Source organism: Phascolarctos cinereus, unplaced genomic scaffold, assembly GCF_003287225.1.
Source record: "Phascolarctos cinereus isolate Bilbo 61053 unplaced genomic scaffold, phaCin_HiC Scaffold_4;HRSCAF=312, whole genome shotgun sequence".
NCBI lineage: Eukaryota > Metazoa > Chordata > Mammalia > Diprotodontia > Phascolarctidae > Phascolarctos > Phascolarctos cinereus.
Genome location: NW_027555847.1, coordinates 453,903,096 through 453,918,017, shown reverse-complemented (window position 1 = coordinate 453,918,017; position 14,922 = coordinate 453,903,096). Strand labels below are relative to the sequence as shown.

General features: G+C 37.8%; 1 protein-coding gene across 1 annotated transcript in view; it reads left to right on the top strand.

Moving 5' to 3' along the window:
- ZFHX4 (zinc finger homeobox 4) overlaps positions 1–14,922 on the top strand; it is a 227,282-nt gene that overhangs the window by 207,595 nt on the left and 4,765 nt on the right. Inside the window, 5 exon segments of the mRNA XM_020973940.1 lie at positions 701–840; positions 1,104–1,304; positions 1,862–1,979; positions 2,762–4,928; positions 4,930–8,174. Coding sequence (XP_020829599.1) covers positions 701–840; positions 1,104–1,304; positions 1,862–1,979; positions 2,762–4,928; positions 4,930–8,174 — 5,871 coding nt within the window.

The following is a 14,922-nucleotide window of genomic DNA, read 5'->3' as shown; positions in this document are numbered from 1 at the left end:
TAAAATACAGTATTTAACACTGAATACTAGAATCATCTTCAGAAAACAATTATATTCTTGGGATCTGGGCTACAATAATATGTGTAAAACACACAAAGTAAACACTGGAAGCCAAAGCAAATTGCTAATCTCAGCAGATATGTAATGTATGGTTAATTTTTAAATCCTACATTTCACCACTTAAAAAATGCTTTAGCTTTGCAGTTGTGACTAGTCAGCGCTTCTCAGAATATTGCAATCATTTCAGTGCCATGGCATTTTAGAAAAGAGGAAGGTAATTAAGCATTAGTAAATTAATTATTTTGTGAAGTAAGGATTTATGAGTGAAAAGTTGATTTGTTTTAATGCAATATAGAAATTCTGACTGGGATGCTGGTGAGAGCATGTTATTGATTAATCTTTCAAGGCAACCTAAGGTTATCTAAACATGAGACAGGAGTACATTTTTAAATGTATTTATAGAGTCCACTTAGCTAGTGGACAAAAAGGAAGTGTGATCTTGCATTTTCAGAACAGCATTTTACATTTAGAAGAATTTGTCTGCTTTTGATGGGAAATAACAGAGAGAGAGGGGGGAGAGAGAGAGAGAAAGAAGAGAGACAGACAGACAGAACTGATCATCACAAACTATTTGTAAAAGTGTATTTTTAGGCTTTAATATTGTTGGTCTTCTTTATGTTGTTGATAAATTGTGTTTTAGCAATAGGAATAATCACACCAGAAAAGGAGCTGAAAGCCAATGTGGCAATAGGGACACAGCAGCTCCTGCAGGCAAAAGAAGAGGATGGTGCAGCCAAAAGATCAAAATCCACTGAGGACAATAAGTTTTGTCATGAGCAGGTAAATAAAGTAATTCCCACTGCCTTGCAAATTTTTTTGTTATTTATGTGGTATAAAACATACTTTTTGCCATAAAAGAAAAAAATGCATTTTCTTTGTTTTGTTCTGGGGTAGTATTAGAGAACAAAAAGTATCATGATGTTGAAATGTATGTAAACATTGTGATTGGCAAAATACAAGTCATAATTGATTATTGGTGTTACTTCTAACATTGTTGAGTCGTTAAAATACATCAACTAATAGCTGTCATGTCTATTTTCCAGTTCTATCAGTGTCCTTATTGTAACTACAATAGTAGGGACCCAAATCGTATCCAGATGCATGTCCTGTCACAGCATTCAATGCAGCCTGTCATCTGCTGTCCCCTCTGCCAGGACATCCTCAGCAACAAAATGCATCTCCAGCTTCATTTGACCCATTTGCACAGTGTATCTCCTGATTGTGTGGAAAAGCTGCTTATGACAGTAAGAATACAAAATATTGATGCATGTTTGACAGAACTTATCTAAAGGTATCACTATGGAATTTATATTTATTTGTACTTAAAAGCTGATTTCTTGTGATTTGTTGAAAACTACTATAGATTGTGCTTAAAAGTTCAGAGTCAGGATCAGTTAGTTCTCTCTTACTCTAGGATGAAAAAATAAACATGATATAAGACATAATCCATTCATTAGCATGTACTTGGTGGTCTTTTGTATTTATCTTTACATCTACAGTATTTAATCAAATGACTAATCTGGGCCCTATGATTTGCAAAATTTCTTTGCTTTCATTATGAGACCAATATTTTTTTTAAAAGAAGCTCTCCAAAACCAGAACAGAAAAAAAAGAGATTAATACAGTATTTCTATAGCATTGATTGAAATATGAAAAAGAAGGTACTGATTTGTTATTAAAATTTTTGTTTAGAAAATCATGAAGTAGAAGTATGCTTCCAAAACAACAATATAATTTGGCTCATTTGTAAGCAGTGCTATTTCCTTGATGAATTTACTATTTGTCTCTTTGATTCCTAAAGGTTCCTGTCCCTGATGTGATGATGCCCAACAGTATGCTACTGCCAACAGCCACCACTGAGAAATCAGAGTGTGATACACCTGCAACCATTATAACTGAAGGATCTGGGAAATATTCAGGTAGGCAAGTCTCTTCCTAAGAACTGCATAATCTGGAAAAAGGGACCCCTCCATTTTTTTCCCCTTTAAATGGACTAATATTATTGTTAACAGAGAAAAGAAGTAGAGGAGAAAAAAATTAAAAAGTAAAATAAAGAAGTAGGGGAGAAAAGAAAGGTATTATTTAGGGCCATGTTTTCTGAAATATTTCTAGAGTGCTATTGTACCCAAAAGTGTGAAAGAAGACTTGCTTTTGCTCTTGGTGGACTCAGCTTTCAGCATGTCAAGATGACTTTATACTTGTTTGTATTGATATAATTTTGATGTGTATCCAAAGAACTATGGCGTGGCTCAAATGAGATAATAGATGTACAATGTTTTATGAATTGTAAAGCACTCGATAAATAACAGTTACCATTCTTATTATCCAAGTCATTGCATATGCCTTCATTCCAACAATTATTTTTGATCATCCATTGTGCCAGGCTCTCAGTTTTCTGAAGAAAATACAAAAATGAATCAGAAATGGCCTTTGCCTTTGAGCAGCTTATAATCTAGTCAAGGAGATAAATCAAACAGAAAGTAATATAAAACTGCCTAAAAAGTCCCAAAAGATGGGGATTGCACAGTCTTGTTGTCAAATGTAGGTAGGTTTTTAAAATATCTACATTGTCCCCAGAAAATATAAATGTGTGTGTGTGCGTGTGTGTGTGTGTGTGTGTGTGTGTGTGTGTGTGTGTGTGTGTGACTTTTCACCCAGTACACTTTTCTCTGAAAGACCTTTCTTTGTTTCTTTTACCCAGGTGAAAGTCCTTTAGATGATAAAAACATCCCAGGCCTTGAGGAATCAAAGACTGGAATGGAAATTAAGGTTGAGGAACAGAAGCCACCTAAGGAGTCCACAGATATGCCAGAATGGAATAAGAATGGCAGCAAGGATGTCAAGGTCACTGACTCACTGCAAGATCAATTAAATGAACAGCAGAAAAGGCAACAGCTCTCTGTTTCAGATCGCCATGTTTATAAGTACCGATGTAACCATTGTAGCTTGGCTTTTAAGACTATGCAGAAGCTTCAGATCCATTCCCAGTATCACGCTATCCGGGCAGCAACTATGTGTAGCCTCTGCCAGCGTAGCTTCCGTACATTCCAGGCTCTAAAAAAACACTTGGAAGCAGGCCACCCAGAACTAAATGAAGGTGAACTTCAACAATTGTATGCATCTTTACCTGTTAATGGTGAACTATGGGCAGAAAATGAAAATATGGCACAGGAAGATCATGCCCTAGAACAGGAGATAGAGAGAGAATATGAGATGGACCAGGAGGGAAAAGCAAGCCCTGTAGGAAGTGATAGTAGCTCTATTCCAGATGACATGGGCTCAGAACCAAAGCGGACCTTACCTTTTAGAAAAGGGCCAAATTTTACTATGGAAAAATTTCTAGATCCATCCCGCCCATATAAATGTACAGTGTGTAAAGAGTCTTTCACACAAAAGAACATTCTCTTGGTCCATTATAATTCAGTTTCCCATTTACATAAACTAAAAAAAGTTTTGCAGGAAGCATCAAGTCCTGTTCCCCAAGAAACCAACAGTAGCACAGATAATAAACCCTACAAGTGCAGCATTTGTAATGTTGCCTATAGCCAAAGTTCTACATTGGAAATCCACATGAGGTCTGTGCTTCACCAGACAAAGGCAAGGGCTGCCAAGTTAGAGCCAAGTGGTAACATAAGTGGTGGAAATAGTATTGCAGCAAATGTTAATAGTCCTGGACAAGGGATGTTAGAGTCAATGAGCTTACCAGCAGTTAATAGCAAAGATACCCATTTAGATGCCAAAGAACTAAATAAAAAGCAAGCTTCTGAATTAATCTCTGCTCAACCTCCACATCACCCACCCCAGTCACCAGCACAACTTCAGATGCAATTACAGCATGAGTTACAACAGCAAGCTGCATTCTTTCAGCCTCAGTTTTTAAACCCAGCATTTCTGCCTCATTTCCCAATGACGCCAGAAGCGCTGCTGCAATTCCAACAGCCTCAGTTCCTTTTTCCATTCTACATCCCTGGGACAGAGTTCAGCTTGAGTCCAGATCTGGGCTTGCCAGGCTCGGCCACATTTGGTATGCCAGGAATGGCAGGGATGGCGGGTTCCCTGCTTGAAGACTTGAAGCAGCAGATTCAAACTCAGCATCACGTAGGCCAAACCCAACTCCAGATATTACAGCAACAAGCACAACAATACCAAGCTGCCCAGCCCCAAATTCAGTCTCAAAAGCAGCAGCAGCAGCAGCAGCAGCAGCAGCAGCAGCAGCAGCAACAACAACAACAACAACAACAACAGGCGACGAAGTTGCTAAAACAAGAGCAAAACAGTATTGGAAATGTGGACTGCCCACTAATGAAGGATTTGCCATCCTATAAGGATACAGAAGAGATTTCTGAGAAGCCAGAAAAGCCAAAGCAAGAATTTACAAATGAAAATGAAGGACTCAAGGAAAACAAAGACATGAAGAAACAAAAACCCTTAGAACCAACCATCCCTCCACCCCGGATAGCTTCAGGGGCAAGAGGAAATGCTGCGAAAGCCTTGTTAGAAAACTTTGGTTTTGAATTAGTCATCCAATATAACGAAAATAGGCAGAAAGTCCAGAAGAAGAACAAAGCTGGAGAAGGGGAGAATACTGATAAACTGGAATGTGGGACATGTGGTAAATTATTTTCCAATGTTCTTATTTTAAAGAGTCATCAAGAACACGTACATGGCCAGTTTTTTCCCTATGGAGCGCTAGAAAAATTCGCTCGTCAGTACAGAGAGGCCTATGACAAGCTTTATCCCATTTCACCCCCTTCTCCAGAGACTCCACCTCCACCACCCCCACCACCTCCTTTGCCTCCAGCCCCTTCCCAGTCTTCTTCTGTTGGTTCTGGAAAAATCCAGAACACGCCTCCTACTCCCCTGCAGGCCCCCACCTACACCTCCACCCCCTCCTCCTCCTCCTCCCCCTCCACCACCCCCTCCTCCACCTTCTGCTCCCCCTCAAGTCCAGCTGCCTGTTTCTCTAGACCTTCCCCTTTTTCCTCCCATTATGATGCAACCAGTCCAGCATCCTGCACTACCTCCTCAGCTTGCTCTTCAACTGCCACAAATGGACACACTTTCTGCAGATCTCACTCAACTTTGCCAACAGCAGCTTGGATTAGATCCAAATTTCTTACGTCATTCTCAGTTCAAGCGCCCACGGACAAGAATCACAGATGATCAATTAAAAATCTTGCGGGCTTATTTTGATATAAACAATTCTCCAAGCGAAGAACAGATCCAAGAAATGGCAGAAAAATCTGGTCTCTCCCAAAAAGTTATCAAACACTGGTTTCGGAATACACTTTTTAAGGAACGGCAAAGAAATAAGGATTCACCATACAATTTCAGTAACCCTCCCATAACTGTATTGGAAGATATCAGAATTGATCCCCAGCCTACCACTTTAGAACATTACAAATCAGATGCATCTTTCAGTAAAAGGTCTTCTAGGACTAGGTTTACTGACTACCAGCTTAGAGTATTACAAGACTTTTTTGACACAAATGCTTATCCAAAAGATGATGAAATTGAGCAGCTTTCTACTGTCCTCAACTTACCAACTCGAGTGATTGTTGTGTGGTTCCAGAATGCCCGTCAGAAAGCTCGCAAGAGTTATGAGAATCAAGCAGAAACTAAAGATAATGAAAAGAGAGAACTCACAAATGAGCGGTATATAAGAACGAGCAACATGCAATACCAGTGTAAAAAGTGCAGTGTGGTTTTCCCCAGAATTTTTGACTTGATTACCCATCAGAAAAAACAGTGTTATAAAGATGAAGATGATGATGCCCAAGATGAAAGCCAAACCGAAGATTCTATGGATGCCACAGATCAAATGGTATATAAACATTGCACGGTATCTGGCCCAACAGACACTGCCAAAAACTCAGCTGTCACTGCAGCAAGTTCTGGTTCTGGGTCTAGTACTCCCCTAATCCCTTCCCCTAAACCAGAGCCTGAAAAAACTTCTCCTAAACCTGAATACCCCACAGAAAAGCCAAAGCAGAGTGACACCTCCCCTCCTTCTCAAAGCACCAAGCCCATCCTTCCCGTAGCAACACCATCCTCAGATCCACAGCCTTCTGCCTCTCAATCACAGCCACCAAAACAATCCCAACTTATTGGAAGACCCCCCTCTGCCTCACAAACAACACCTGTCCCTTCTAGCCCACTACCGATCTCAATGACTTCTCTCCAGAACAGTCTACCTCCACAGTTGCTACAATACCAATGTGATCAGTGTACAGTTGCCTTTCCAACTCTGGAACTTTGGCAGGAACACCAGCACATGCATTTCCTAGCAGCTCAAAACCAATTTCTCCATTCTCAGTTTTTAGAAAGGCCCATGGATATGCCCTATATGATATTTGACCCCAACAACCCACTGATGACAGGACAGCTACTTACTGGTCCTTTAGCTCAGATGCCACCACAGACAGGCTCATCCCACACGGCAGCCCCTGCAACTTTTTCTGCTTCACTGAAGAGGAAAATGGATGATAAAGAAGATAATAATTGTAGTGAAAAGGAGGGAGGAAATAGTGGTGAGGATCAACATCGTGACAAACGTTTGAGGACCACAATCACCCCTGAGCAGCTGGAAATACTGTATGAAAAATACCTATTGGATTCCAATCCAACCAGAAAAATGCTGGATCATATTGCACGTGAGGTTGGACTGAAAAAGAGGGTGGTACAAGTCTGGTTTCAAAACACTAGAGCTCGAGAAAGGAAAGGCCAGTTCCGTGCAGTAGGGCCCGCCCAGTCTCACAAACGATGCCCCTTTTGCCGAGCCCTGTTCAAAGCAAAGTCAGCTTTAGAAAGTCACATTCGCTCTCGTCACTGGAATGAAGGAAAACAGGCAGGTTACAGTTTGCCACCAAGCCCCTTGATTTCAACAGAAGATGGAGGAGAAAGTCCACAGAAGTATATATTTTTTGATTATCCACCTTTGTCATTAACTAAAATTGATCTCTCCAGTGAAAATGAATTGGCTTCTACCGTTTCAACGCCTGTTAGTAAAACAGCGGAGCTGTCCCCCAAAAACCTTTTAAGCCCTTCTTCTTTCAAAGCAGAATGCACTGAAGACATAGAGAATCTAAATGCTCCTCCTGCAGAAGCTGGGTATGAACAAAATAAAACTGACTTTGATGAGACTTCATCAATTAATACAGCTATCAGTGATGCCACCACAGGAGATGAAGGGAATAATGAAATGGAAAGCACCACTGGAAGTACTGGAGATGTAAAACCTGCATTATCCCCAAAAGAGCCCAAAACACTTGAAACTTTGCCAAAAACAGCAACCACACCTACGACAGAGGGTTGTGATGACAAATTTCTCTTTTCCCTTACAAGCCCCTCAATCCATTTCAATGACAAAGATGGCGACCATGACCAAAGTTTTTATATCACTGATGACCCTGATGATAATGCTGACCGGAGTGAAACATCAAGCATAGCTGATCCTAGTTCACCTAATCCATTTGGATCCAGTAACCCTTTTAAATCCAAAAGCAGTGATCGACCAGGTCACAAGCGTTTCCGAACCCAAATGAGTAACCTTCAACTCAAGGTTCTCAAGGCTTGCTTTAGTGACTACCGAACTCCAACCATGCAGGAATGTGAAATGCTAGGGAATGAGATTGGCCTGCCTAAACGAGTTGTCCAAGTGTGGTTTCAGAATGCTCGGGCAAAAGAAAAGAAATTTAAAATTAACATAGGGAAGCCATTCATGATCAATCAAAGTGGAACTGATGGCACCAAGCCAGAATGTTCTCTATGTGGGGTGAAGTACTCTGCCCGTTTGTCCATCAGAGATCATATTTTTTCCAAACAACACATTTCAAAAGTGAGAGAAACTGTTGGAAGTCAGCTAGACCGGGAGAAAGATTACTTAGCTCCTACAACTGTTCGACAGCTGATGGCACAGCAAGAACTGGATCGTATAAAGAAGGCAACAGATGTTCTTGGCTTAAGTGTACAGCAACCAGGCATGATGGATAGTAGTCCACTTCATGGTATCAGTCTGCCAGGAGCTTACCCAGGACTACCTGGCCTTCCTCCAGTTCTTTTACCCGGAATGAACGGTCCATCTTCCTTGCCGGGATTTCCACAAAATTCAAACTGTAAGTCATTAACAGTAATAAGACAATTTAATTGATTCATTATTAGCATGCAGACAATCATGTGTAATTAAGAATGATGTGTATTCCAATTTCTTTCATTTTTAATAGGGAGACATTAAATTTTGTAAAAATATATTTAATGATTATAATAAATAACTAGGCTATATAATTCAACCAAGTAACATGCGATATTGTACTATAATAAGGATTCTATTTAATCAAAAACCCAGAAACATATTAATTTATTTGTACAGCTATATTTTATGTCAATTTTATGTAACAATTCAGTAGTGATGTTAATAACATTATTTTACATAAGGTGTAGCTTATTTGGTGTATTTATTAGAAAAATTCATAAATAGTATCTATAATCTAAATGTATATTCTTACAAAATTTAAATGAGAGGTTTTTTTTTTTTCTCTAAGTGCCAGGGAGTTCAAAAGTTAAGAGTCCCAGAGAAATCCACTCATAATATACATACTGGGAAAGTCTGTGTTTTTAAAAAATATCCATGGGATGTTTTAACATTGCTATAAGACATTTAATTTTTTTTCAGTATGTACCTTCAAAAATCACAATATTGGTATCCATTAATATTCATCTGCGTCTAATTTTTTTCAAGTAAAGATTCAGAATTGGGATACAGTGGAAAGAAAACTAGATTTGAATCAGAAGGCCTGAGTTTGAACACTGGCTCTATTATATATTAGCCTTGTGACTTTGGTTATCACTTAACTGGTCCTCGGTTTCTCTGTCTGTAAGATAAGATGGGTTTACTAGATTATCTTTTAGGTCCCTTTCAGCTCTATCTAGACCCCATTAACAAATGCAAGATTCTACAAAATTATAAAACTGGGGAAAGTTGTAGGGAAAGCTGTAGGTGTCTGAATCTACAGGTATGCATTTGATAAAAGATAGTAACTTGCAGTGACTTGTTCTGTTTTGGCATATCTGCAGAGATATTGAACATCATTACATAGGAATTATTGACTATCCTTTGCCAGGTAGTGATGCAATGATAGATAAAAATCTGATAGAAATTAGATAGAATCCATTAGTAACAAATATTAGTCCTCTATCAATTTACTTTTCTAGAAAATAATTATTTTCAAAATTAGCAATGTGAGTGTCTTTTTTAAATTAATATTTAAAGATATTTTCCCCAAAGAAACTACTCAGGTAGCTAGAGTACATGTTTTCAAAATTCATCAATACATTTCCCTCTAAGTTTGCTGAGTCACAAATTTTAGTCTGAGTTCTTCATTTCCTATCCAGATCTCAACATTTATAACTATATTCTCCCACAAAAATAAGTTTCCAATTAATTTCTAAAGGATATTATAGTAATGTAGAACTTTTATACAGTTTAAATATTAATTTTACTGACCTGAAAATAATATCCAGTGGCATTACTGCTAATTTTAGAAAGCCAGTACTTTCCAATTGAGATTGAATCTAAATGTACAAAATGACATCAGTATTCAAAGGTATTATCAGTAAAGGTTAATTTTTTAAGAACCCACTTTTATTTTAGTGACTAGAATATTTCTGGTGAAAAGAGTTTGTAACTTGAAATCCGAATTGTATTTAAAGTTTCTACCTTTGTGATATCCGAAGGTGTGATTATAAAATGAGATTGCTTTTTGCTTATAGAATCTCATTACTTTATAAAATCACATATTCATATATCATTGAGACAAATGCTTTAAATGTTTAAAAATGCCATTTGCAGAAAAAGACTGTGATCAACTGTACATACGTACATACACACATACATACATACAGATGCCTTAGTTGAGCCAAATAGAATTAAAGTAACTGTGCCTTTAATATACAGATCTGGCTTGATCGATGAGGACCATGCTGTTGCCTCCCTAAGTGGTGGTCAAAGCATCTTGTTTTTTTCTATTCATTGGGTCAGAAGGGCTTTCTTTCCTACAATGGATTCTTTGGCTGACTGCCCTCCTGTTTTTGTCAAACTGTTACTAGCACCCAGAGTGCCCATAAAAAAGAGAAGTGTTTGAAATACCATAAACACACTAACTTGTTTTCTCATTTGGCTATATACAAATACTATTTATATTCCCCCAAAACATCAGAGACCTGTTTATGAAGATCAGAGGAAGATGTCATTTGCCTAAATTGCTCCTCAGCTAGGAACATCTTTAAATGCACTGTGCACTGGATAACTCAGAGCTGTCTTATCTGTTGCCTTATTAAATCGTGGACCAAAGCAGACCAGAGAGTGTTGTAAAGGTAAAAGGTCCGTAAACATTGTTAACTACTGGAATTTGTAATTTCCCCTGAATCAGTCCTTTGTTCGTGATAGATTTTAAACATTAGCACAGTAGTATAATCAGTGGGATACCAACTGAGTGCCAGTGGCAGACCATCTCTCTACCCTTTCAGATCACATCTTTTTTTAGGTTAATTGACCTGTGTTGATTCAAGTTGAATATTTAACTGGTTAGTGAAATCTTATTTCTAGATTCTTCTATCTCAGTACACTGAATGGCACTTACAACCTTTGTTTTAAAAGAATTGTTCACATGGCACCTAAGTGAAATGAAGAGAAAGTATCTCATAAGAAAATATCCAAGGTTTTCCAATATATTGATAACTTGCTACAAACATCCCCTATAGGATGGAATTTAGTACAAGGCAGGTCCATATTAGACCCCCTTTCTGAGATTTAGTTACCAAAAGGATATACTGCTAAGATGTTTTGAAATGCTAAGGCAGACCAAGGCTCAGATCTCAAGCCTATCATTATAGATATGCTCCAGGGTAGGAGTTGTATGAGCAAAGTAAAAAGACTAAATCTATAAACCACCCATGGAAATCAGTTTTTTTCCCAGGAATATTAACATACCTTATTATTCTACAGATGAAATTTCCATTCTTATAGGCTATCAGGTATAGTCCATTTTCAGCTCCCTTACATGGCCCTTTTAATCAGCTTCCCTACCAATTACTCTAACTGAAAGCTGTTCTCAGTTACTAGGGAGACCCTTTCATCAACAGTTTATTTGATGTGTGCCTCAGAGTTACTGTTGCTCCCACTTTTCCCCATGAAATTTAGATATTATTTTTCCAGTATTTTCCATTTCACATTCTACTTCTGTTTTTAGTCAGCCAGACTCCTCTATTATGATCATGTGCTAAAGGGGAAGCTGGCAATAAATATATATATATATATATATATATATATATGCCTATATAAACCAAAATAATTAGAAAAATTCTAGTTTACTTTTCATCATTTGGGCTCTTGGTTTACTTTGGCATTCTGCTCAAGGTAGACAGGGAAAGTTTTCATTTTCTACTTTTAACCCATTCATTTTCTCATTTTCAAGTGGGGTGTGCTTTTCAAATGTTCCATTGATCCATGGGAATACTTCTGACTCCAAATTTTTAAAAATGGAATCTGAAAACATTTCTATTCTTATAATTTTTTTTTCATACCTCACTTTGTGGTTGCTTTACTTAATGGAAACACTTTAATTATTTTAGCACAACTGTCTTTGGTCCCATGTAAGTGATGATTACTTGACTTGGAAAAATGAATTTTCCTCTTTGGGAGATCTTGGTAAAAGAAATTTGGAAAAATACAGATATATGTATATATATAAATACAGTGGTGAGGCAGGTGTTTTCTCTGAAAGCATTACTTTCTGGAATTGACAGATGTTTCTGAAAAACTAATGGTGGTATGATGTTATTCCCAGAAATACTGTTTTCTCTGAGTGGAGTTTCTAGGAATTGAGGTGGAGGTTGGGGTGGGAGTAGACTGTAATGTTTAGTATTACTACTCCATATAGGCATGGAAAATTTGACCTACATTTAGTTTGAAGTTGTCACCAATTCTACTACATTAAAGTCACATTTCAGTTTTTCTTCTCTGATTTCCTAATTTTATATTATGAAACTGTTCCATTGAACTACTGGCTACAGTATTCCTTATGGAGTTTCATCTTTTACTAATAAATCTAGTGTAATACATGTTGACTTGACAGTCTCTGTTGTTCCATATTTGTCTTTTTTCCTGAAATTTTACTTATAGTATACAACTGATAACTTAGCTTGCTTAGTCTAGCAATTGTCTACCTGCATCAGTCTCTCTCTTCCCCTTCAAAAAAAAAAAGTCTGGTAGTATTTCAACACAGTGTCAAGTAACTTTTAAGATTCATACTGTAGTCTTCTAAAAAGCTTCCATTACTCTATAATGTGCCATTGAGATGAGACTTCTAGTCCTCATTTGGGAGAAAAACATGAGTCAACAACCATGATCTCTTTTGTTTACTTTATACTTTGCTGTTATCTCTCATATATCCATTTCTTTAAATTTTCTCTCATCCTAACTCCTCAAGTCAGTGAGCTAGGTGAAAATTAATTTTATAGCTTCAGTTTGAGCAGGAGGGGGAAAAAAAGCAGCACTAAACTGTTCTTCAAAATTAAGTGCGCGGTTATCAAATTTGAAGGCTGTTGTACTAAAGCTAAGGCTGGCCTTATGAAAGGGCAGAGTAGGAAATTCTCTAAATAATGTGATTTCCAGGATTCCAAAAAGTACCTATACCCCAGTATGTCTTCTCCATCAGCCTCACTGATGCCTAAAATTCCACTATTAGAAACTGGTTTCTTTGGTTTAGCACTTTGCTGTTAAAACTCAGAATTTCCTCACCCCCTCAACTTACTAAGTTTAATTAGCCAAGGACTCCTTAGGGAATGCATTTATCTGATCCTTTGCTAAAACAGGTTTTATAGGGAAGGAGGAAGGACAGAGAGAGAGTATTGGGTGCAATGGTACAAGGAAGTAGTAGAAGGAAGAGTGCGAAAGGTACAGAAAGGGGAGGCTACCTTATGAATACCACAGTGTAAACTCTCCTAAGTCCTGATTTTTGCCTAGGACCAGTTCCGTCTAGATCTTAATATCTAAATGGGCATATCAAATGCAATTGGGGTGTAAGGTAATCATACCCATTTCATTCTCCCCCATACCACTGCACAAAGTCCACAATTTTCCATTCTATTTCTTTCCTGTTGAGGATACCAATTCTTTTCTTAAAAAAAAAATATGGATGTTTCCCTGTTATTTTCTTTCTTTCTTTCGGCTAGGCAATGGGATTAAGTGACTTGCCCAGGGCCACACAGCTAGTAAGTGTTATATGTCTGAGGCTGGATTTGAACTCAGGTCCTCCTGAATCCAAGGCTGGTGCTCCATCCACTGCACCACCTAGCTGCCCCTCCCTGTTATTTTCTCACTGAAATGCAGTACTGTTTTCAGTATTTCCTTAATATTTAAATCAAGTACTTATAACCCAGATAGGCAGTGTGGTCTAGTGGGTATGCTATTTAGAAAAAAAGCCAGGAAATGTGGACTCCATTTCTGTTTTGGATCTACTATGGCATCATCCAATGAACCATCTCTTTCAACTTGCTTAAGCTTTCTGGGATTGCATTGTCTCATCTTTTAAAAATATCTATCCCTGCCTACCAATAGGGATTTGAAGGAATGTATATATAACACAACTGGTGCCCTCTGTGGTTATGCAAAAGCGTGGAAATATAAACAATGTCAGAGAAGAACTGTGTATGTCAAAGTCGGAAAGAGGAGCAGCCAGTAACAAAATAGGTTAACTTAAGGTAATGCAGTAATGATAAGGATCAAGTAAAAAGTGATGTTGAGGATGTCAAAATACCTTAATTGCTAAGTCTACAAAATGCTTCCTCATTTAGGTAAATCAGAATCCAGTGGCAGAATCATCACATGTTTTGTGTCTGTTTTTTTTTTCCCTTCTCCTAGCTAGTATCTTCTGATGGTACATTTTAACTTCTTAGAATTTTCTTGGCCATTCAAATAGAGGGGAGCCTGTGACCAGCACTAAATGGTCGCTCTGTTAAATCTCCTAACTATTACTCTGCATCCTAATTGCCTTATTCCTAAGTAATGCTAAGCATCTGGATATTGATGATTTAAACTTCACTCTTACCCACTTGATTAGCTCTTCCATGAAACAAATACAGTCAAACTTCTATCACTGTCCCAATGGTTATCATCTCATCCAAGGAGAGCTTTCCTGTTTTCTTGTTGCCATCACTCAAGCCTTTCAATCTTCTCATTCCTCTACCAAGTTTATTTGCTTCTGAAAACACCATCTACGATAAAAGCACAGACTCTTGCAATTGCTTTTTTCTACGCTTTTTCTTTTGCCATCCTTTAGTTTCTTGGCTAAACTACCCAGCTCATAAAAATTGCTTTGTAATAGATTGTTACCGACCACTACATTATACTGGATACTTGAAATATAGCAGAGATCTCTTCCATTATTGCAGGAGGCATACTCCTTCCCTACATGCATCTGCCAAATAGGCCCACTGAACACTTAGGTTCCTCTTCTCTAATGAGGAGGGAATCTTTTCTGCCTGTTACAAACACAGAAGAAGCATGTTCTCATGGTGATGTCCTTTAGTGTTAATGTGTTCAATTCCTATCAAGAACTCTGTTAACCTAGTTGTCACTGATAGTAAAGGATAGCTTAGTCTGAACACTTAAAGATGAAATAATTCCCAACTATGTTCTGGCCTAGTAATGAATAGCTGTGTCTTTAGTGCTTTGTGTTTTTCAATGTCTTCAATGGTCATTTACTATTGCTGTTTAATTAGCTAATCACCTTCTTTATTCTGTGTAAATATATATTTCCCACTTGAGTTTGGGCAGATATATTTCATTTTATTTGATAGCTGATT